The sequence below is a fragment of the Equus asinus genome, chromosome 9, assembly GCF_041296235.1.
Source record: "Equus asinus isolate D_3611 breed Donkey chromosome 9, EquAss-T2T_v2, whole genome shotgun sequence".
Classification (NCBI taxonomy): Eukaryota; Metazoa; Chordata; class Mammalia; order Perissodactyla; family Equidae; genus Equus; species Equus asinus.
In genome coordinates this window covers 95,838,021-95,862,148 of record NC_091798.1, presented here as the reverse complement: position 1 = coordinate 95,862,148, position 24,128 = coordinate 95,838,021, and the positions used below count along the sequence as shown (strand labels likewise).

At 43.8% G+C, this 24,128-nt stretch overlaps 1 protein-coding gene across 2 annotated transcripts; it reads left to right on the top strand.

The window, feature by feature from the left end:
* The first annotated feature begins 1,739 nt into the window (after positions 1–1,739).
* GCSAML (germinal center associated signaling and motility like) lies at positions 1,740–23,530 on the top strand. 2 transcript variants are annotated; one of them, XM_014851934.3, is made up of 5 exons: positions 1,740–1,952; positions 13,847–13,897; positions 17,017–17,066; positions 21,552–21,580; positions 22,508–23,530. In XM_014851934.3, the coding sequence occupies exons 1-5, from the start codon at positions 1,825–1,827 to the stop codon at positions 22,787–22,789; spliced, it is 540 nt and encodes a 179-aa protein (XP_014707420.2). In that variant the 5' UTR covers positions 1,740–1,824; the 3' UTR covers positions 22,790–23,530. The 2 variants fall into 2 exon arrangements, with proteins under 2 accessions (XP_014707420.2, XP_014707421.2); XM_014851935.3 differs by lacking the exon at positions 13,847–13,897 and having other exon boundaries at positions 22,508–23,134.
* The last annotated feature ends 598 nt before the right edge of the window (positions 23,531–24,128 follow it).

Here is a 24,128-nt window from a genome sequence, read left to right as displayed (position 1 = left end):
CCATTGTTGAGCGTCTGGGGCCCAGTGGGGACCGAATTAGTTAGGCGTTTGGGGATGGATGAGTTCATTTGTGAGAAGTCAGAACAAGAGAAAGAATAGTTTATTGCAGTGGTTCTCCAATTTTAGCAACAGGAGGACGCCACCCCAGAGTCTCTGATGCAGCAGGTGTGAGCGGAGACCTGGGAATCTGCATTTCTAATAGTCCTCAGGTGGCGCGGATGTCATTGCTCTGGGACCCCCGGCCTAGTGCCTTGCTGCTCAAGGGACCAGCGGGAGCGACAGCACCTGGAAGCTTGTTAGAAAGCGGAGGGCTGAGCCCAGTCTGACGAAATCGGGCTGTGCATTTAGTGGGTCCGCGGAGGATGGGTACCGACGTGAAAGGTTAGGAAGCGGGGCTTTGGGGCACAGCCCTCAGCCGTGAATTCGGTGAACCACAAACCCAGCAAGGGGCGAGCGCTCCTCTGCCTCAAACACATCTCCTCGGGCTTAAGACGGAAACAAAACAGTCACACAAGATTGAGAACTGATCGTAAGGCGCTCGAGACCCCGAGCTCCGGACGGCTGGCAGTAACTTAAGCTCCTCAGCCTTGGGATCCTCACTGGGGGGAAAGGAGCTGGAGGCAGGAACCTGCGGGGTCTGAACTCAGCGAGCGCCTTCCCCGTGGGAGGGAGGAGGAGGAGGAGGAGGAGCAGCGCCGCCCGCAGGCCGGGCCGTCGCAGGAGACCGGGGACCACCCCGCGCCCCGCCCCGCTCCGGAGCGCCCGCCGTCCCCGCCCGAGGCGGCCCCGCGGGAGGAGGTGGGACGGACGGGCAGCCGGGTCTGCGGGCCTCCCTGCCCTGCCCTGCCCTGCCCTTTCCTTCCCTCCCCTCCCCTCCCCCGCCCTCCCCTCCCCTCCCCTCCTCCCTCCCCTCCCCCTCCCCCTCCCCTCCCCCTCCTCCCCCTCCTCCCCCTCCCCTCCCCTCCTCCCTCCCCTCCCCCTTCCCCTCCTCCCCCTCCCCTCCCCCTCCCCCTCCCCTCCCCTCCCCCCTCCCCCTCCTCCCCTCCCCTCCCCTCCCCTCCTCCCCCCTCCCCTCCTCCTCCCCCCTCCCCTCCCCTCCCCCTCCCCCTCCCCTCCCCCTCCTCCTCCCCTCCCCTCCTCCCTCCCCTCCCCCTCCCCCTCCCCTCCTCCTCCCCCCTCCCCTCCCCCCTCCCCTCCCCCTCTCTCCTCCCCTCCCCCTCCCCTCCCCTCCCCCTCTCTCCTCCCCCCCCCCCCCCCCCCCCCGTGCGGCGTCGGAACAGCCGCGCCCTCCACACCTGCGATGACGCCGTGTCCCTCTGTCGTCCTGCGCCGCTGCTCCTTCTTTCCCGTCTTCTTTCTGAGGCCTGGGACCTGCGAGGAAGCACATTTACATTTGACGTCGGTTTTACAACCAGAGGAACAAATAATAATTTCATTTCCAACCTTGCTTTTTCTTTTTCTCACAATAGGCTTCCTCTTTGCGTGTTTGGAAGAGGACAAAATATTGGGAGTCTTGAAATCCCAGGCTTCCGGGGAATGGGAGAGGCCCTGCCGTCTGGTCCTGCAATCCGGGGATTTCCTTGGAAGCCAAGTGGACCTGAGAGTTCGATTTACTCTCTCACGTCGCAGCCTGATTTTCCCCGCAGTATGCACGCACACGCATACACACGCACATACACACATGTGCACACGCATGCACACGCAGGCGCGCACACACGGCTTTCTTCCCCTCCCCGTCAGAACGGTTCCTGCCGTCTCTACCGCGCCCGGCCCCTCGCAGCTTGTGGTTGGCGACACACAGGCCAGCGGTCAGATGCAGCTCAGATGCAGCGTCCTGCCTCCTTCCTGCCCCTCATTGCTCTGGTCAGGACTGCCCGGCGTGGGGGAAACTCAGGAGCGGAGAAACCGAGTCACAGAGAGAGGATGGGAAATTGTCTCCCGAGAGAACTCAGGTGCGTCCTGGTGCTGGGCACTGCCCTTCTTGGGAGAAAGGGGACAGGGAGCAGGGGCTGGGCGTGTGCGTTTGTGTTGGGGGGTCGGGAGGGTGACGATTGTGAATTAGGAAGGTTGAACCTGCTGACCGCATCCTCTAAGGACTCACCGCTGACCCCCACGTCACGCCTTCTCTTGCCTTACTTTGGAACCATGTTAGGTTGCCAGATTTAGAAAATAGACAGAATGCCAAATCGGATTTGAATTTCAGATAAACAAATGCTTTTTTTTGAGTACAAGTTTGCCCCATGCAATATTTAGTGCATTATACAAAAAAAATTCGTCATTTATCTGAAATTCAAATGTAACCGTGCATCCTGGATTTTATCCACAACCATCATGTGTGGCCACTGGAGTCTGCCTGAGTCTCGCTTCCCTCCTCTGGGTACAGGGCTGACCTCTCCGTCCATCAGCTTCATGGGGTTGGTGTGAGAATAAGCAGGTCCTTGACAATCATGCATGTAAAATAATGTACTCAAGTGTTTTTGATTTAAGCGGTGCCTTTTCTCGGTTATTTTTATCCTTATCCTCTTCAAGTGCTTTTGAAGTTGTAGGACAGATATAAACAACAGGCATTTTCATCTCACATCTTGCTTAATCTTAAAGGATTGTCTCTATAGCACCCCACTCCCCCATCTGCTCTCCCCAACTGCTTCCAGACAGCCTATTATATCATATTATATTATCTTATATTATATATTATATTACTAGATTTTTAAAGTTGAGACATAGTTGAAACGTAGCATTGTGTGAGTTTAAGGTGTACATGGTGTTGACTTGACACATGGATACGTTGCAAGGCGACTACCACTGTGGCATCAGCTGCGTCCTGCATCACGTTACATGATCTTCATTTCTTTTCTGCGATGGGAAAAATTAAGATCTAGCTTTTAGCAACTTTGGAGTTTATACTACAGTATTGTTGACTGTAAACACTATGCTGTGCATTCTCTCTCCAGGACTTATTTACCTACTAGGTGCAAGTGTGTAACCTTAAACAAATCTGTCCTGTACCCACACCTCCTGGTAACCAGCATTTACTGTCTGCTTGGCTTTTTCAGACTCCACATATAAGTGAGATTATACAGGACTTGTCTTTCTCTGTCTGACTTATCTCACTCAGCATAATGAGTTCAGGGTCCATCCATGCTGTTGCAAATGGCAGGATGCCCTTCTTTCTCATGGCTGAATAATACTCCATGGTGTGTATGTATGTGTCTATATACAATATCTATTGTTTCCATATCTTGGCTGTTGTGAATAATGCTGCAATGAACATGGGAGTGCAGGCATCTCTGTGAGATCCTGATTTTGATTCTTTGGAATAAATACCCAGAAGTAGGATTTCTGGGTCAGATGATTGCTCTGTTTTTAATTTTTTGAGGAACTCTCATCCTCTTTTCCATAGTGCCTGCGCCTTATGCATTCCTACCAACAGTGCGCAAAGTTCCAATTTCTCCACACCCTCCTCAACATTTCTTATCATTTATTATTTTGGTAACAGCCATCCTAAAAGGTGTTAGATAATATTTCACTGTGATTTTGACTTCATTTCCCTGATGATTAGTGATGCTGAGCATCTTTTCATGTACCTGCTGGACATTTGTATGTCTTCTTTGGAGATGGAGAGAAAATGACACCATTGTACCCAAAGAGTTGAATTTAAACATGTGCCCTGATGAGAAATGTTTTCATCTCCTTAAGGTTAATTAATATTAATGGAAAGTCTATATGAAACAGCACTCTTGGCCTCAAGAACAAAATTAAACAGAGAAGAGACTGCAGAGGATGCTGACTTTAGAAATGCACAAGGCTTTTCAAGAAACACTAGTGTGTAGCTTTAAAAAAAATTAGAGGTTGTATTGCTGAGGAAGGATAAGAGCTTGTCAAGCTCACTTTTGCTATCAAGTGATGAAACCACAGTGTAGTTTCTTTCTTTCTTTTTTTAGGCTGTGCAATGTGATGATTTAATGTATGTAAACATTGTGAAATGAGTAGCAGGGTATACTTTCCGATGTCAAGTCATCGCCACTCCCCCACATGTCCTCTTCAGATAGGGCAAACGTTTATGTGCTCTGGGAGGAAGCACAAACAATGTGCTGTAGAAACAAGAGGAAGAAGGGGATGGAATTCTGATTTGCAACGGCTGGAAGGAAGGGCATTTTGAGGGGCTGCTGTTTGGATGGCGCTGCACACGTTAGGCAGGCTTACCAAGGTCTGAAAAGACTTCCACGCTGAAGGGATGACATGTGAACTGTAAGAGTTTGAAGCGAGCGGTGGCTCAGGAATGACTCTTAGTTGTCAGTAACTGGGGCATATTGTTCAAGGACAGAGCCAATGGGAGACGTTGAGAATGAGGTTTGGCACTGGTGATGGGGACTCTTCAAAGGCAGAGAGGAAGTGGTACAGCGTGGACATTGATGAGCTGGAGAAAGAAGTAGGTGGCTTATGTGTTAGGGAGAAATGTCCGTCCTCGGTGTGTAAGGAGGAATGACAGGGAAAAATGGACAAAAAGTTAAGAAACTCTTAAAATTTACCTAAAAGGGGTGGTGCAGAGCTAAAATTCAGCACGAAAAAACCAAAGTGAAAAAGAGGTTTAGTGAAAGTAAAGGCATTTCCAATGGTTCCTCTTGGTGTTTGTCAGTCATTTAGATCACAGATGTGGTGTGAGAGAAGGCTAAAATCATTCCCCCAGATGAGAGAAAGCTAAAACCATTCCCCGAGATGAAGTTTCAGTTTACTCCTGGCCTCTCCTGGGGACCTGCCCATCATTAGAGAATCTGGGAATATGCCCGACATGTCTGGAGACGGAAGAGACACAGAAGCTGGGAGAGAAGCGATGGACCTTAGGCAGGTGGTCCTGGGAATTCCTGACTTCCTCCTGCAGCTGTCAAACAAATCCCCATCAAATCTACCAGCTGGAGGAAACAGAAATGATAAGAAACAGAAACTCAACCCAACCGTGAGTCACTTTCCTTTCTCTGTAATAACAGGTTTCGCTCTCTCCAGACCCAACCATTACCCCATGCCTCTGTGGGCTCATTCATCCCACAGAAGAGCCACGAGACTTGGACCAAAGGCTTTCCAGGTTTTATCCTCAGTCACGCAGGTCCACTGGTGTTGACGGGAAAGGGAAACAACATTTGTCAAGCACCTGAAGGGTGCCTAGCACGTTGCACAGTTGGGCTTAATCCTCACAGTGACGCTATGAAGGAGGCATTCTTATCCTCAGTTTCATGAGTTTCGGAATTTAGGTTACAAGGGCTTCAGTCTCACATTAGAAGAGGTGATTTAGGTCACTAGTCATGAAGCAGCGAGACTCCGAATCCCACAGGCCTCCTCTGCTCATGCAAGAGAGGCCTTCCCTAGGGTTCCTTCCACGGGGAGGATGAGCCGTACTATGCCCAGGGTCTTCTGGAATACGGAGGGACAAAGCCTGCTGGTGTTTCTCAGAGGGGATGAGGAGACGCGGTGCAGCCTTATGCCTCTTGCTCACCTCACCTATAGGTTCAACATTAAATGGACAGCAGGGAATGCTTCCTTCTTCTGGAAGCTCAGCTGGCATACACATGACACCTAGCATACATGAATTCTCTCCATCTATCCATCAGCTTATCCATCTGCAGTGTGTGCACACACTCACCATACAAATAAGCCCGAATCAACTAAAAATAATGGGACAATTTCTTAATACTGGCACAGAAACTTCTAAATTTATATTTCTTAAACATCTCAAATATCTTGTCATCTCTATATGACGCAGGTTTTCAAAACTGATCCTTTAAAGGAAGAGTCAATAATAGAAAATTTATATTGCCCCCGGTGGAATTCGACTCAGCCCAAATTCCCACAGGCAACATGGATTTAGAACTTCTTTTTCGGAGAAACCTCCATAATTGAACCTCCATAATTGTCCGTAGGGAAGCCATCCAGTCCTGCTCTGGGGCAAAGTAACCAAAGTAAAAGCCTGGATGCTCCCCAGAGGATAAAGTTCTCGTGTGCCTCTGTCTTCAGAAAGAAAGAGAGATCGTAAACCAAATAAAGAAAAGGAAAATGGGCCTGAAGAAGAAGTTCACTCACCATCTTGTCGCTCTGCCATCACTTTGAAGATTGTGCTCAGGGCCACATGCTGGGGCAGGACCAGGGACAAGAGCGTCGGAGGGGTTGTCCCGGAGTCAGGCGGGTGAACGGAGTCAGATGGCGTGTAGACCATCAGGTAGCCTCCTCCACTTTATGACCTAATGATGAGGCCAGAGGGGGCCTTGAGGACCGTCAGGGACGCTTTCTGCCTTACAAGACACGGAAAGAAAGGATGGGTTAGAAGTTTTCAAAATAAACTTTTTTGTGTCCGTTGAAAAACATTTTGCATTGCTATTTTGATCCAATTTCTAATAAAGTTGTGAGTGCTTTAAAAGTGGAGAGAGGAACAAGAAAATCACCATTAAGAGGGGACTTGAGGGATGGTGCAAAGTGCACAGCCAGCAGGGGAGGGTCTGAGCTGGAACGCTGTGGGGAGAGTCCACCTATTTTTAAATTTCAGACCTTTGAATTCCTCATACTCGCCAGTTGGTTTGTTTATTGAGATATAATTGACATCTAACATTGTATACATTTAAAGTGTACAACATAATGATTTGAAATGTGTATCTATTGTGAAATGGTCACCACAATAAGTCTAGCTAACATCCATCACCTCACATAGTTACGATTTTTTTTCCTTGTGAGGACATTTAATATCTACTTTCTTAGCAACTTTCAAATATGCAACACAGTATTGATAACGACAGTCGCCGTGCTGTGCATCACACCCCCAGGACTTATTTAGCTTATAACTGAATGTTCATACTTTGACCACTTTCGTCCATTTCTCTTCCCCCCGCCCACCCCTAGAAACCACAATCTGACCTCTGGTTCTACAATTTTGTTTCTTTAGACTCCACCTATGAGAGAGGTCCTGCAGCGTTTGTCCTTCTCCGTGTGACTTATTCCGTTTAGCACGATGCCCTCAAGGTCCACCCACACTCCCCAGTTCTTAAGTTACAGTCGGGCTTGACCTGTGCAAGACCATTCTCATCCATTTTATTCCCTTCCTCCCCTCTTCTTAGTCTTTTCCCTCCTCCCCTCAGGACCAATTTAGCATATTTCACCTGGAGCCTTGGTGTGTGTGGGTCTTTGGGTTTGAAATGTTAACAGACACAAACGATAATATGATGTCAACTGAGTCTATTTTCTGCTTTCCTTACTCATCAATATCTTTGAGATTTATAGTTGTTACAGTAAATGCATCTGCTTTGTAGCTTCTTCTGCATATTTGCTCATTATCTGCGCTCATTTCAGAGCATTCATCCATTGCCACCCTCCCCTCAGCTCTGCAGTGGATGTCCTGAACACGCCCTGTGCCCCTTTGGAAGGGGGTGCCCTGGGATAGACCCCATTTCTTTTCCAGGAGGCTGCACCCTCCACTCCCGCTCTCTGGAGGGCTTCTGAATCCTCACAAGGTTCCTACATTTGGCAATATAGTGTTTCCTAATTTTGCCGTGTATTTGAATGTAAATTAGGATCCCATCGTTATTTTCATTTTCATTTCTCTGGTTGCTGGTGATTTTGTGGATCTATTCATATGCTTGTTAGGCACTGAATGTTTTAAATGTTTACTATTCAAATAATTCAAATTTGCTCATTTTTTTTTCTGTCTGGTTTCTTGCATTCTTATTGATTAGCAAGCACCCTTTGAATATTATAGACCTACCCCTTGAGTGTTAGCCATCTTAAAGAAAAAAATGGTCAATGACACTTGTTAGAGAAAGGGACGCAGACTTTATTCAGGACCACCATGATAGGTATAAGGATCTCTGCAGTGGGATTCTACAGTGGGGGTGAGAGGTTGGGCTCAGCTCCAAATACAGCATGGGAAGTGGGAGCAGTTGGGGGTCAGTGGAAGGAAAATTACTAAGAGGAAACCTCAAGGGTCAGAGAAGATTCTGGCTAAAATGACATAATAAGATTCTTGCTGAAGTCAGGCCAGGGTAATAAGACATCACCTGAGGGGCGGTGGAGGATGAGGAACCCAGTCAGATATTGAAGGTGATCAGATATTGAGGTTGGGAGTTCTGGTTAAACTGTCTCCTTAGAAAAACCATGTCTTCCTCCTGTGGGTCTCCTTTACTCCCACACCGCTACCCCAGTCACAACACTTCTGACACCACATGCGTGGAGGGTTTCTCCCCACACCAAGCAATTCTGCAGCTCCAGCTGGGTGTCCTACAGTTCAACTCTATTCTGACACTGTCCGCCTGGAGACGGCGTCAGACCCCACAGGGTTCAGTCCCACAAGACTGCTCCCACCCCTCCTTCAGACGCCACTCACAAGTCCCAGTTGTTACCTGTGCTTCTGACCAATTGGCTCTAAATCTGAGGTTCCCACGAGCCCATCCTCAGGTTCGATCAATTTGCTAGAGCAGCTCACAGAACTCAGAGAAACACTTACTTACGTTTGCCAGCTTCTTCAAGGATATGATAAGGACACAGATGAACAGCCAGATGAAGAGATGCACAGGGCGAGATCTGAGAGGGTCCCGAGCACAGGAGCTTCCGTCCCAGTGGAGTTGGGGTGCGACACCCTCCAGCACGAATATGTTCACCTGCGTGGCAGCTCTGACTCCTCTCCTCCCGGGATTTTATGGAGGCTTCCTCATGCAGGCATGCTCGATTGTTAACTCCATTTCCAGCCCCTCTCCTGTCTCTGGAGGATGAGTGGTGGGGCTGAAAATTCTAAACTTCTAAGCAAGGCTTGGTCTTTCTTGTGACCAGCCCCCATCCAGGAGCCACCCAGGAGCCCGCCAGAGTCGCCTCATTAGAACAAAAGACGCTCCTAATGCTCTTATCACTTGGGAATTGACAAGGGTTTTAGGAACTCTGTGCCAGAAACAGGGAGGAAGACCAAATATATATTTCTTATTATAAATCACAATATCACACTGTCTCAGCAGGATTCTTGCAAAAACTGAACTTTACAAAGAAGTGCACTGAGGGGCCTAGGAGAAGGTTCATGAGCCTGACTAAAGTCTGCCCAAGCAAAGAATATTCATCAGCCGTTGCAAATAGCTGTTCTCACCAGGCATCTATGTACTTGATTCATTTTTATTGACCAGGAATCCTAAATGTTGATGTAATCAAATTTGTCAAGCTTTTGCCTCATGGTTTGTGCTTTTAGGTCTTTTAAAATAATTAAATTTCCTTTAATTCATTTCTACATTAAAGTAAAATTTGCATATAGTAAGATGAGCAAATTTTAATTATAGCACTTGTTGACGAACGTGTGTACCCAGGTAACTAGCCTCCCGATCGTGATATGTAACTCTTCCATCATCCCTGCAGGTTCCCACATGTCCCTTCTCAATCACCTCCACTGTCCTGATTTCTAGCTCCCTGTTTGTCTTTTTGTAAATGGACCCAGACAACATGTACTCTTCTGTGTCTGTCTTTCACTCAACACTAAGGTTGGAGAGGTTGATCCACATTGTTGCTTGCACTAATCATTCGTTCTTCGTTTATTGCTGAACATCCCAGAGTCTGTGTTTGTGCAAATACACAAGTCTGATTACACGTGCTTCCATTGATGGCATTTGAGTGGCTTCCAGGTTTTGGTTATTATGAATAAAGCTACTATAAATATTCACATACACATGTTTTTGTGGATATGTGTTTTCTTTTCTCTTGGGTAATTTCCTAAGACAGGAATGGCTGGGTTCCTCTTTTGGGTCTTTATGAAGAAGATTTTCCCCACTTTTAGATGACAAAGCTATTATTCTGAATTTCCTTCGATGGCCTCCTTATTTAGGTCTCTAACCCCTATCAGTATACAACATAAAGGAGGAATTTTTCTGTTTCTTTTCTCTTTCTCTCCAAATAGTGAGTCAGATTTTTGCAACTTTATCTGTTAAAAGATCCATTCTTTTCTCACTGAATTGTGGTTCCTTCTTTATTATGTATCAAGTTTCTACATATAGATGGATCTGTTTCTTTATGTTGGTCTATTTCTTATATTCCTTTACTAGCAGCATACTGTTTTTATTATTGTGACTGTGTAGTATGACTTGATGTCTGGTGTGATGTCATTCTCTATGACATCAGAGAGGTTTGCCACAGGAAATATAAGTCGTGGCAGATTTTTTTTTTCAGTACAGTGGGTTTCAATATAGAGAATTGTGCGCTTACAAAATCATTGGAATGGCTGAAGTTGTGGGTTTGAGGCTGGGCCTCTTGTAAAGACACCTCCACGTTACAGAATTGACCCAGGGGAGCTCCTCCTGCCCAGGAGTGATTCCACATTCGAGAATTCCCCACCAGTGCTGTCTGGGAGGCTGGAGAATGGACCCTAGAACATTGGTACAGAAAAGGCTTCCTGTCTCTGAGCCTGACTGTCAGAGGAGGAGCCACGCAAGGCCTCTTGGCACTTCAGACGGCACCTAGTTTGCAGCCCAAATACTGGCTGTGAATGAGTCTAAGCCGGGTAGTCATTGCTTTCCTCTCGGACCATAAAGAAGGTGGAATGGACATTGATATTGCCTGTTAACAGCGTCCACCACACGCCTCTTTGTTCTTCATTTCAAAATCGATTTAGCTCTTTGAAGACTTTATCCTCCCATATTCATTTAAAACTGAATTTGTTGATTTTATCAAAAGTGTCAGCCTGAATTGTGATTGAGATAACACTGACTATATAGATTAATTTGTGGGCAAAATGCTATATTTATGCAGAAACACTATTCCAGCCAAAACAATTGTTTATACTGCATTTATCCAAATCTTCCTTAATGCATTTCAGTAGAGCTTTAATTTTTGTTTTTCTTGCATTCTTTGCTGGGTTGATTTCTAGATACCACTTTCAACAATAAATCTATGAAGTATGCTATTTTCTAGTCTGCTATTATTGGAATGCTACTGAATTTTGTAAGATCATTTTGTATCTAGCAGCCTTGCTGACTTTCTCATTTCTTTTAATGGTTTATTAATTCTCCTGGTTTTCTACACAGTTAAAATCATCTATGAAGTTAAAGATTTTTCTGTCCTTTTTCATTTCTTACAACTCTTATCCCTTTTGTTTTATATCATTATTATGTTTAATAATATCAGTGGTCTTGGGCGTCCTTGTAACAGATCTTAGATTTAGTTTCCTTATGTTTTTGGTATGTTGCCTTTACAAAATAAGGAAGTTCCATCTTATAATAAGTTTTATGGAATTTTTATTGTTAATGGAGCTAGATATTATCAAATGCATTTTTTGAGACTATTGAGCTAACCTTGTATTTTTTATCTCAGACTTCTAAGGTGGTAAATTATGTTATAGATTTTGGGCAGATGACCCACCTTGAATTTCTGAGATTAAACCCACCTGATTGTCACGTGTATCATTTTTACTGCACTTTTAGATTTAATTAACTCATATTTTATTAAGGATTATTGCGTCTATTTTCTTGAGTGAATTGGGCCTGTGATTTTTTCTCCTATTTATTTAATTTTGGAATGAAGAGTATACTAATCTCATTAAGTGGATTTGACATCATTTTTTTTATTTTTCCACTTTCTGGAACCTCTTGTAGAAGAGAGGATGTGTTTGTCACATGAAGTTTGGTGAAATTTTATGTGGAATCGTGTGGGCTAGAATTTCTTGAGGTGTAGGGGCTATTCAAGGGCCAATTTCTGCATTTTGTTTTTCCAAGATAGTATCCATTTCAAGTCATCATTTTTGTTTTGTATCATTGTGCATCGTGTTTTCTTTCTGTAGAACTTGTTCTGAAGTCTCCACTTTTGTTTTATTTTTGATCCCTGCTTTGTTACTTAATTGGTCTTCCAAACTTTTGCCCATCTTACTGGTACTACTATTTTCTAATATTTGGTTCTCTATCACATTTGTTTCTGCCCATAGCTTTTCTTGTTTCCTCTCTCTTTTTCCAACTTCTGAGATAACTGCTTTGTCATTTCAATCATTTATGTTTTCTTATGAATATATGTTGGCAACCCATTTTCTTTACATTTCCCCTTATATCCTGCAAATAGTCTTGTATAGCTTTCACTATTGTTATAAGTGTTTTAAGGAGGTTCCTTTATGATTCCATTTTTAAAATAAAGATTACTTAGTATATTACTTACTGTCTATACATATGTGCATTTTTAGTTATCGTTTTATTGTTGATCTTTGATTTTATTGCTTTATGGAGAAATAGTGTGCACTTTGTTGATTTGGGGGTATTTTTTTAGATTTCCTTTTTGGAGTTATGATGTCTTAAATTAATGTCAAACATTTGGAAAGTTTAAAAAAAAAGGAAAATAAACAGAAAGCATGGAAAAATCACCCATGATCTTAATTCTTTGGCCAAGATACATCTTTAACCTCAATTGAATATTTATTATTTTAATGATAGAATATTAGTAGATTCATTAATTCAGTTAGCAAATCTTTGTGCATCACCTACAACCTGACATCTGAATTCCGCTTGACTGAAAAAACGAACTTTTACTTTGTGTATGGCAGAATTTAGCATCCATGTGTGTTCAGTAATATGAATGATGTAGAATTCCACTTGGGTTCTTGTTAATGTTAAGGACTCTCTGCTCCTGTTTTTAACTTTAAAATACAAACGTCCTCTTAGCAGGTAAGTCGGTGGATCACTAATAACCTCAGGGAGAATTATTTCAGCAGATTCTTTCTTCACTGACCAGTTTAGGAAGATGGAATCATGAGAAAACCAGACTCCAGGGAAACAGAAAAAGAAGACAAGACAGAGGACACTGGAATTAAATTTTGCCTGATTTACCGTCTGCACTATTAAGTAATCACAACACATGAAGTTGACCATTTGTGAATATCATCCAGAAATCGCTACATCAGAACTCATCCTATGCGAGAAAACGGCCCCTTCTTCTGCAAGTCGGACTTACTGTATTTAATAAATTCTATTCTTTGCTTGGAATTTGTATTTAATAAATTCTATTCATATGTCAATATCTGACAATGTTTCTTGAGCTTTTAAATACCAACACTGAGAACACGCCTTTTCTGAACACTGCTGGTAAGCGGGAGCAAGGCTCATACATCAAAACCTTTCCTGTGCAGTCCTACATAGAAGCCAGAGAAGAGACAAGAGGGGACAAAGACCATTCACAGAAATGCTGTGTTTGCTCAACTGGTCTGGTGGGAAGTTGGTTAACGGAGTCACCGGCGTGGGTGTGTGGCTAACTGTTGTGTGAGCCTCCACTCCGCTCCTTCCTCTGGCCTCAACTTCATCATTCAGTGCTAGCTTGACTCTCCTAAGGATGATGATGACTGATGGGAAAGTTCAAAGAGTGCGAGCACAACATACACTTCCCTGAATGTAGGTGAAGACCACAGCGCCCAGGGATGGCCAAACAGCAGGGCTGGGATAAGCTTGCCTGGCTCAGAGGGCCGAGATCGACAGTCCTGGGACTCCATGGGGCTGGCTCCCTGGAGAAGCTGCACCTCCCTGTTGTTGGGGTCTTTCTGCCTTCTTGGCACCCGCCCACCTCTTCTGGAGACTCGGGAAATTTTCATGCCTGGTCATGACCAATTCCAGCCCTGGAACTTTCCTGATTCTTCAATACAACACTGAGGGAAACAAAGGCCAGACTATAGACGTTTTGTCCCATCAGAAGCCTGGCCTCTATGGTTAATTTCTGAGTTGCATTCTGTATCTGTGACAGTCTGTCAATTCCAAAGGAGAGAGAAGTTTGGTAAAAGGAAGGCAGGCTTGGTTTCATGGTGTGGAAAAATACAGAGCGGGCAAGAACTTTCAGAGGGAGGTAACGGTCTCTTCTTTTCTGTGTTTCCATCTAGTTGCCTGAGAGACAATCAGAAGAAGGTCAGGAATAACGTGGGAAGGAGAGGGTAAGAATACGGCATATCAGAGCATGTTTCTCCGAGATTGACTTCCAGAACCTCTGTCCCATGAGGGCGAACATCGTAGGCCTCTTAGAGCCACCGTGAGAGAGTTCTCTGGTGATTGCCTCCAAGACTTGGCGGAAGGTTAGATGGAGACCATATCTAAACAAGAGAGATGGGGTCTCAGCACACAAGTTTTGTTTCTTAATGGTCATATAAAGCAAATGCACAAACGCATAGCTGAAATAACGGAGGTTTGTTTTTGGTTGGCTATTGCAATGGCCATACTTCCAACCTACTCCTCACATTTATCCAGAATAATCTTTGGAAAGTGCAAGTCTAATCATGCCTTTCCCTTAGGACCCTTCAGTGGTTCTCCACTGCATCCAGAATAAAACCCGTACCCTTCGCCGGGGCCTACAGTCCTACAAGGACTGACCCCTGCGGACCTCTGCAATTTCATTCCCCGCCCTCCGCCCTCACCCACTGTCCTCCAGGGGTTCTGCTCTCATTTCATGTTCTTCAGCCACCAAGCTCAGCCCCATCTTAGGGCCCTGCCCCATGCTGCTCTCTTGGTGCACAAGGTCCTCATCTTGTGTCCTCTGCTTGACAGCGCCTCTGCCTGGAGATGCTGGCTCTCACGCTCTCCCTGGCCACGCTCTGTAGGAATGTGGCTTCCACCCCCGTGGGTTCCTGTGCTGCCGCCTACTCAGATTTGCCACGTCTTTCTTTCAACCTGTAACTTTGTGTTTGCTACTTTAGCTTCTTGGAGTCCATCTCCCTCTGTAGACCGCGTGCTCTTCAGGGCAGTAACCACTGCCTGACTTGCTGTGCCTCTCTGCTGCCCAACCTTACAAGACGTTCAATGGAAAAAAGAAAAAAACAGTGGAAAAACAGCAGCTATCTGGACGCTGACATCTTGCCTGGTTTAGATTAACAGGAACATCTGCCTTGTTTGTTAATCGCGGGCTTCTCCTATCTCTGCTCTCAACGTCTTTCCTAATCATCTCATCTCAAGGTCTGGGTTTCTCTCTCTGACTCAGCCCCTTCTTCTCTTACAAAGTGTGAGTGGATGGATGGGCGTCAGGGGAAGGCTTGGCTTTGTTGGTGGTGTGAAATGGTGTTTGCAGGAATCAGCCGCTCCCGAGGTTTCACCTAGCCTTTCTCTGCACACAGGGAAGATGGGACAGTGGGAGGCTGTGCCTTGCAGCTGGAGAGGAGACAGCAAGCACCTGGGGATGTTCTCAAGCGAAAGTTCCTCTCAGGCTGCCGTGAGTCCGTTCTGGACAGCGTCAGGCCATTGAAACAAGGCTTTTGCTTGATTGTGTGTAAAATGATGTTTCTCTCGTTCTTCACTGTTAAAGGAGCTGAAGTCTTAACGTTTTCAAATACAAGCAAGTCTTTATGACAAACAGACAGTAACTAATGAAAAGGAATCAAATGTCTCTAGAGTTTCCCCATCCAGGTAAATTTTACAGGCAGGACTCACGGAGCTTGGTCAGCTCGGCAAGGGAGTGCCCAGCTGGCTGACTGTCCCAGTCAACTCCAGAAATATGTACGTGTCTTACGTGGGCCAGAGCTGAATTCAGGGATTTTTCGTTTTGGGGGGGTTTGGCTAATTTAACAGGATGATGCTCTTTGAATAAAATTACATTCTCTACATCTTCCTGAGTCAATTCTGGTTATTTTCTTTCTACTGGAATATCACTCATTTAACCCGTGACTTTAAACGTACTTACAAAAAGAACAGTATGACCTTTTCAAGTCATTTAACTTTAAATTTAGGTTTATGAGGTATGATTCAATAAAATTCATCCTTTTCAGGTAAACAGTTGATAAGTTTAGAAAAACATATACAGTCATGTAACCATCACTGCAGTCGAGATTCAGAATATCTGCACCCCACCCCCACCAATAACCCCTGGCAATTGGGGGTCTGATTGCTGTTTTGCTTTTTTCCAGGATGTCATAGTACCGTCGCTTTTATCTTTATTGAATTCTTGTTTCTGCTTTTCTTAGTTTTTAAAATCGTTGCTATTCTAATCTTTTTGCCTTCCATTTTTCTTCTTACTTTACTTTTTATTTTTTCTTGGATCTGAGTAGTTTTTCCCTTCAAGCATTGTTTTATATTTTTAATACTAAGTTTTAATTGATTGCATTAGTATCAGTATCTGTGTTATTTCTGCTTTGTGGATTTTATCAAAGTTCTTTGTCGTATATTATGTACCAACTTTGAAACAAGTTACTTATATTCTTTACGTTTTCATTTCTTCGTATGGAAGATAGTCTTAAAATTTGAAAATACTACAACTTTAGACTGTAACTAAAATGACATTTTAAAAATTAGTCTATTTGTTAGTACGATGCCTGGCTGGACCAGCTCTCCGCAAAGACGAGCCAGCACTGTCTTCATTGTGCCCCGTGTAACCCTATGGAGGTCATCTCTGTTTCTGTCCTCAGCAGCCCGCTCTAATATCTGTCCCTGTAAGTTTGTGGGTAGGATTTTGAGGATCTTCTCATTTACCTTGACAGATATCTACCCCTCATCAAGAACAGCAGAGAAATCAATTGACTTTCAATATGTCCTTTGAATCCCTCCCAGTCACTATATCGCACACGTGTTCTCCGTAGGTGTGAGAAGATCCATGGTCTGAAGATCTAGTAACTCCTTCAGTTTCATCAAATACGGAGTTTTATTCTCCACGTTTCTTTCTTTTCCTAAATGTTTGTGGTGTTCCTGTTTTTCAGCTTTATTGAAGTATAATTGATCAATAAAATTGTAAGATATTAAAGTGTGCATGATATATGTGTACATTGTGAAACCGAGTGTATGTGTGTACACCGAGTTAATTAACACACCCATCACCCCACATATTTACCCCTTTTTTGGTGAGAGCATTTAAGCTCTACTTTCTTAGCCAATTTCAATTACACAATACAGTGTTATCAACTATACTTCACGGTTTTTCAGAAGGGACTAGAGTACGAGGGGGTTTAGCTGTATTTAATACTGGAATTGTCCATCTAGCAATGACCATAGGTGAAAGGCAGTGAAACGTGTCTTTCAAGCACATTTTCACTTCAGAGAACTGGAGTGTCTCATGTGATTATCTCTTTCTTTGTAGGCAGGAAATGACTACATCGGAGGGAGAAAATCAAGATGGAGATAAGAAAAGTGAGTCATTGCTTCATAAGATTTTTCCTACTAGGGAAGTTGTCAAATTAAACACCCAAACCAGCTGACACCTGGACTAGAAGGAGCCCTACTCGGAGTCCCTGGAGAGATGGCGCCGTCCTTCGTTTTTTTTTGGCTCACAAACCCCATCTCATTTTCTTTCTATTGCACTAATATCTGTATATGATTTATTTCAACTGACACTCTGTGAATTTCTGTGGGAAGCAATTACCAAAATCCTACTGATTTTAATTCATATATTGGTGTTTTAAAATAGGGCCACTTTGAAGATTAGCTGGTGATCAGGGTATTTTTTTGCTCAAGTGCGTGCTCTGTTTGACCTGGTGTCCAGGTGTAGTGATCGTGCTGTTACTCACAATGGACGATGATAATAACAGTGCTCAGTCCCTGGGAACAAGCATGTCCAAGGGAAACTAACTTTATCTTACTGCTGTTGCTTCCGCTGTCTTCTCATCTCACAGTCAAGCTTCTTGAAAGAACTGTGGAGCCTCGTTGTTTGAAAGTTTGCACGTCCCCGTCACCTCTCAGCTCATGGAGCTTCTAGTACCACCCTCCACTGAGCATGTGACACAGGCTATGAAATGCATGTATTCCAACAGACGTCGTCATGACCATGAATAGAATAACACTGACAAAAAGTATCACAGTGCTTCACATATGAAATTGTTCTATGTTCATATATACGGTTGTACTAAACTATGGGATGAAATCTATTTCTCACAGTGGGTCATGTTCAAAAAAAGTTGAGTGCCTCTGCCCAAACGTAACTACTAGGACTCTAAAGGACAGTTCCCATCTTAATCTCAGTGCCCTCTCTCCAGCACTTAGGAATGGTCTCAACCTCTCCCTCCTGAAATTCTTCCCTCCTCCATTCGTTTGGCCCCACGCTCAACTGTCTGGATGCTTGTCACGGCCACGTCTCTACTATCTGACACCCCCCTTTCTCGGGTGTACCTAAATTGCCAGTCTCCTCAGTGACCCTGCCTTAGAATTTTTCTACCCTCTTGAAGAGTTTATGTGTGATTAATCTTATTTCTTCTTCAAATCTTTGGTAGAATTTTCTGGGGAAGCCATCTGGGGGAATTATATTTATTGTGAAGAACTTTTCATACATATGAATGCAAATGCTTCTGTAGTTATGGACCATTCACATTTTCTGTTTCATTTTGTCAGCTTTGCAAGTTACATTTCTTGTCAAGTTTGTCCTTTTCAATTAAAATTTCAAAGTCCTAAGCTTAAAACTATTCTTCATACCCTTGTGTGTATTTAACGTTTGTTGGATCTGTAGTGATGCCCTTATGCTCATTGTTAACATTGTGCGTGTGTGTGTGCGTGCGTGTGTGTGTGAGCAGGCATGCTTTCCACCTATTATTTGATTCATTAGTTTTACTAGAGTTCATTCATTTCCTTAATATTTTTATGGAACCAAATGTTGTATTTTATTAATCCTCTAGCGCAGGAGAGTCTTTCTCTGAGCCCCCCTCTGATTGGTATATGGCTCACCCAGATTCTCAGAGACTCACCAAATGCTGTGCCACTTTTGCAGGAAGAGGAGACACAGCTGGTTTGGCTGGGGGCATCCTGAAATAACTCACACTACTAAACCCCAAGAAACTCCACTGAGGTGCGCGCCCCTTTGTTTTCCTTTGATGTGCTGTGTGTTTAGAGTCACCTGGGCTACCTGCTCCTTCCTGTTCACGAGGACATTCCAGCCTTATGTTCTCCATGGAGTACACCATTACCGTGTCCTGTGGATATATGAAATGATCAGTGTTCCTGCAAGGCAGATTTTGACAGACAGAAACTGGTAAACCCTGAGATAGACCAGTGAAGCTGTGCTGGTATCCCTCCACATGTGTTAGATGTCTGCATCGTATTGCTTTAGTCAACCGAACAGACCCCGTTTGCAGCAGTAAATGCAACTGAAGTTGCCATCTAATTAAGTTTGTGACAATGTCCAAGACCCTCCTTTACACAGGTCGAAAGGGGAAATTAAATGAGGAAGTGATCAAAATCACAACCTCTGCATCATCTCAACGTGCAGATCATCGAGTTCCTGATTTCCTTGGGGAAGTTGTGTTGCTGTTAGTGAATTTGTTGTTTACTCTCCGTTTGGACCACACCACCAGAGCAGGCCAGGAGAACCAATCTGATGGTGCCACTACTTGGTCAACACATCTGTTTCCCCCAGGTTTTCAAGTCATGATGAAATTCACAAGATGTATTTATGTACCCTTCAACGCATTGTGAAACAGACATAGGGGGAAAACTTTTCTCACCCCAGTTGGTGGGCTAAGGTACAAAAAAGATCTTTTCAGGGCAGTTTCCTTTGTCCTTTGATCAGCTCTTGAGCCACAAACTTAAAGCCACGATGTATCATGTTTTCTGTTTCTGTGCTCCAGAAGCCATTAGATCAGGTCTTCGTTATATTGTATTCCTCATTCTTTCCAAAAGGGTCTGTTGGAGCCATCCTTTAGGCTGTTCTCCTCCACTCAAGTGACCACAGGGCAGCTCGAGGAGCTGGAAAAGGCAAAGAAATGGAGGCTCCCTTAGAGTTTCCAGAACAGAATGCAGCCCTGTCCACACCTTGACTTTAGCCCAGGGAGACTCAGTTCAGAATTCTGATCTGCAGAACTGTCAGGCAATGAGTGCGTTGTTTTAAGCCCTCAGGTTTGTGACTATTGGTTACAGCAGCAATAGGAGACTAGTACAACCTGAAACGCTACAGCCATTTCAGATGGCCCCTCCTGAGATCGGTTTCTGGGCGGCCACTCTAGTCAACAGTTGGAAGTGCCCTCAGCTCTGTGAGCTGCAGTATCGAGCCCAGACTTTCTGGTAGGTGCACCAATATCTAGACATTCATTCAGGCCCATACCGTCCGTGGGCTTTCCTTCATAGTCTAGGACTCACAGAATCAACTCAGTAACAACCCCGAGTGGCTGAATTCACATTTTTGTTTGTTTGATTTTAGCAGATGGTGAACAAATTGAATAAAAATAGATCAATAAAAAGGTCGACATTCCCTTTCTGTTATCATCCACTCCATTTTGAGGGCACACTTGGGTCTGATTTTCATTTTCAGTCTGAATAGGTTGATGTGTTCTTGCTGAGGGACACTGCTTGGCTTTCCTTTGCACGATGACTTCCCCAGGCTTTCAGTCAAGGAAGGAAGCGCTTCACAATCCAGGACCCAAGGGAGCACCTCATCTGACAAGAGACAGATGGTTGGCGGTTGGGTTTCAGGTTAATTGTCGTCATCAGAAATTCATTCAGATATTCCTGTTCTGATTCTAAGCTCACATTCTTTTCCAATCAATGCACTAACTTCAAGTAAGAAGTCTTTGCAGGGTGTCAATTCAACTGACCTTTATCATAGTGATGGCATGTTCCACATTTTTCATCTGAAACTAAATATGCTGATTCATAAACATTTTAACATCTTCAACACCTCTAGCAGCAAGCACTTCACCCACTAGTCTTTTGTTTCTTCACGCCCTTCATACTGACACTTGCTTCTCCAGACTGCTATCTCTAAGCCTATAATTGAATTGTATTCAGGCTACATAATTCCCTCAGTTTATGGTTATGAAACAATATTAAAGTCGAAACATATTTGTTTAAGCAAATCATTACATATGACTACATTCATAAGGATATGTAATTATGCAGATATACATAGCATTTTCGTATTTGAAATCAGTGCTTTGAACATAACTTTTTATTTGTAAAGAATGGTTGGCTATTACAAATTATTAGCATACTGTTGTTTTACAGAATCTGTTTAATTTATTCTAAGATTTTGCTAGGAATTACTTTCAAGCTTATTAGGTTATAGATTTCAGAATCAGTCAATGTTCCTCTTATAAACTGGGATTTTTGCTGTATTTAGTATTCTATGACCTCCCTAATTCTAGCTTGTTTATTAAAAATATTAGTAATGGATCTCAGATTACCATGTTTATAAATTGCTTCAGTATTCACAGATACAATCCACCTGAGACTGTATGTGTGGATTTAACTGGAAATAGTTACTCTTGTCGTTTCAGTGCCTAGCTCAATAACAATGGTTCATTGTGAAGAATAACATGATTTTCCTGTGATACTTTTATAGTATTTATATCCTAAATTCATAGCTATAATCATTCTTTCTTCATACTTGCCATGCTCTGTTGTCACAGCGTGTTTGTGGACAAAATTTTATTACTCAATTCCAAAATCCAGTTTCATTTGGCAGCGTTGGTACCATTTACGGAGAAATATACGATCGACGCTGCGCCTGAGTGTGCGTTCTCCCTCGGTCTTGTCATACAGGCTCGAGACCCCCAACAGTGACCGGAGATAACACCAGAGTCTGGATGGTGGGCCTCTGCACTCTTGTCCCGCATTCTGCCCTTCCACCTTCCCCACCCCCACCTGTGATGGTCAAAACTCTTAGGTTGCTTTCCTTTCCTTTTTATCCTCCAGGTAAAGAAGCTCCATCCAGTTCTGATCAGGTAATAAAAAAATTATTACATTCTTCTGATAAATGTCAAGATGCAGATGACTTCATCTGAGCGTAGCCATAGATCTTCCTTTGCTTGAGATTTCTGAGTGGATTTACCAAAGTCTTTCTTATTTTAATATCCTCGGAAATTTTAATGAAGAAAGGGAAAGATTTTTTAAAATTTTAAATCTTTTAACTGATTTAGGTGATTGGCAAGTTCTTATTGTTGTCCCAGTACTACTGAAGTCTACCATTTTAATTTTCAAAACTATTATAACAAAATAAGTGAAATCAAATAAATTTACTCTTATAATCTGAACACCATAAAACATTAGTTCTTTTTTAGCTTTCCACATTCCCTTCCAATCATTAAGTCCAGGAATTAGCATTTATATTTATAAACATGCTGGATATCAATAAATATATGAAAAAAATATTTATTCCTTTTATTGCTACATCACAAGCATTTTATCAATTTAATTACTATGTGGCATCTTAATGTTTTAATTTTTCTTTCACAGTCTACACAGTTGAAAATGTATTTAAACTCTAACTTTTATTAGTTGTATTTTATCTTATGAAAATTTATTGTTATGTAACTTGACTAATTACTTATTGAGGTCTGATTGTTGCACATATTGTGTCTTGGTGTGTGTGGCCTGAGGCACAGAACTGCTTGCCTCTGGATGTTCAGAAGGATGATGGTGTCCTTCCTTCCTCTTTTATTGTTTGAGGTAAAGTGGAAGCAGAATGAGAAGTAGCTTGGAGCACAGTATGTGTTGCTAAAATGAGGTCTCTAAGACATCAGGGATGAAAAAGTGCTTTGGATGCCTGAGGGGTGCGATGGCCGTCAGACAATAGAGGAGGAGGGGGCACTGGGTTCAGATCTGAGGGATGATCCTGCACCCTTGACTTGTCTTTCTTTTGTGCTGGGCAGGGCAACGAGACTAGCTGTGGTTCTGAAGAAGTGTCTTACTCCGTCATTAACCACAGGAGGCCGTCTCTGAGCTCCAACGACGATGGTTATGAGAACGTTGATCCCACCACAGAGAGAGTCAGACCCCTGAGAGAAGGGTCAGAAACAGAATACACCCTTCTCAGGCTGACATGCCTTACCAGGCCTTCCTCCTGCACCCCCGAGAATGATTACGAAGTCGTGCTTCCTTGCCAGCACCCTCATACCTCATCTTCTTCCAGCAACAGACACGACACAGAATAGCTGCCTCCGGGGGAGTCTTTCTCTCCCAGCATTCACAAAACATTCATTTCTGGCCAGAGTTTAGAAATAATATCCTTCTATTATATTGCCTTGGGAAACTCTGAAACGTGGTGTCTCTGTGGTATCAATTGAAATAGTGACAAAGTATTCTACATCATTTTGTTTGTAAAATTTGAGGACATGGAGATGGTGTGGAAAGCTTCCTAGGACAATAAGCATCCAGAGATATGTAACCTAGACTATCCAGTTCCAATCCTGCTCTCCAAATTTCAAACGCCAGCATCCCCACTCCTAATTGTCTATTTCATTGTCAAGGTGTAAGCTACTCAATAAAGATGAATGGATAAAGAAGTTGTGGTGGATATATATACACACACACACAATGGAATATTACTCAGCTATTTAAAAAAAGAATGAAATCTTTCCATTTGCAGCAACATGGATGGACTTAAGGGCCTTCTGCTAAGTGAAAAAAGTCAAAGACAAATACGGTATGATCTCACTTATATGTGGAATCTAAAAAAAAAAATGAACTCATAGATTCGGAGAACAGACTGGTGGTTGCCAGAGGAGGGGGTGGGGAGTGGCAGAAATGCATGACAGGATCAAAATCTACAAACTTCCAGTTGTAAAATCAATAAGTCGAGGAGATGTAACGCGTTGCCTGGTGACTATAGTTAATGATACTGCATTGCATATTTGAAAGTTGGTAAGAGAGTAAATCTTAAAACTTCTCATCACAAGAAAAAGAAATTTTTGTAAATACGTAAGGTGACGGAAAAAAAGCCAACCCAGGGCTCCCAGTGTGTGCACAAGCTCCTTTCTGGGAGTTACCAGCAGGTGGAGTGAGGCGGGGGCAGAGCACAGAGACAGTGCTCCCCTCAGGTCTCTGGAGAGGATTACGGCGGCCGTTGGCTGTGTGGTTAATCAGAAGTCTGCCCCTCCGGCCACAGCTGTGAGATCCTTGTGACCTGGAGGAGGCCGGGGTAGAGCCTGGAAACAGTGTCTCTGCCGTCTTTGGAGAACATTTCAGTTGGCCCCTAGATCTGTGTGAGTGTTGAAAGTTGGGGTGCCTGATGTGGGGTTCAACCCTTCACTCCTCACTGGGAAGCTGGGCGTTGTAAGTTCCCTCTCGATTGTGGGTCGCTGCACCAGGGGTGGGGCTTATGGTGAGGTTGTGGCTCAGCCTCTCCCACCATTTAGACGTGGAGTTTGCTCATTCAGCTGATGTGTAGGAGGGGCTCAGCTCGTTTCCAGATTTCTGTGAGAGGGAAGTGTTCCGTATGTAGCTGTAGATTCAGTGTGTCTGGGAGGAGGTGTGTGCAGGGTCCTGCTGGGT

What these genes read in the sequence shown, in the direction of transcription:
- GCSAML (XM_014851934.3), top strand. Translation starts at nt 1,825, where the DNA reads ATGCAGCGTCCTGCCTCCTTCCTGCCCCTCATTGCTCTGGTCAGGACT. An exon ending in AATAACGTGGGAAGGAGAGG is followed by an intron (nt 13,898 to 17,016) that starts GTAAGAATACGG and finishes CTTTCTTTGTAG; the next exon opens with GCAGGAAATGACTACATCGG. An exon ending in TCAAGATGGAGATAAGAAAA is followed by an intron (nt 17,067 to 21,551) that starts GTGAGTCATTGC and finishes TTTATCCTCCAG; the next exon opens with GTAAAGAAGCTCCATCCAGT.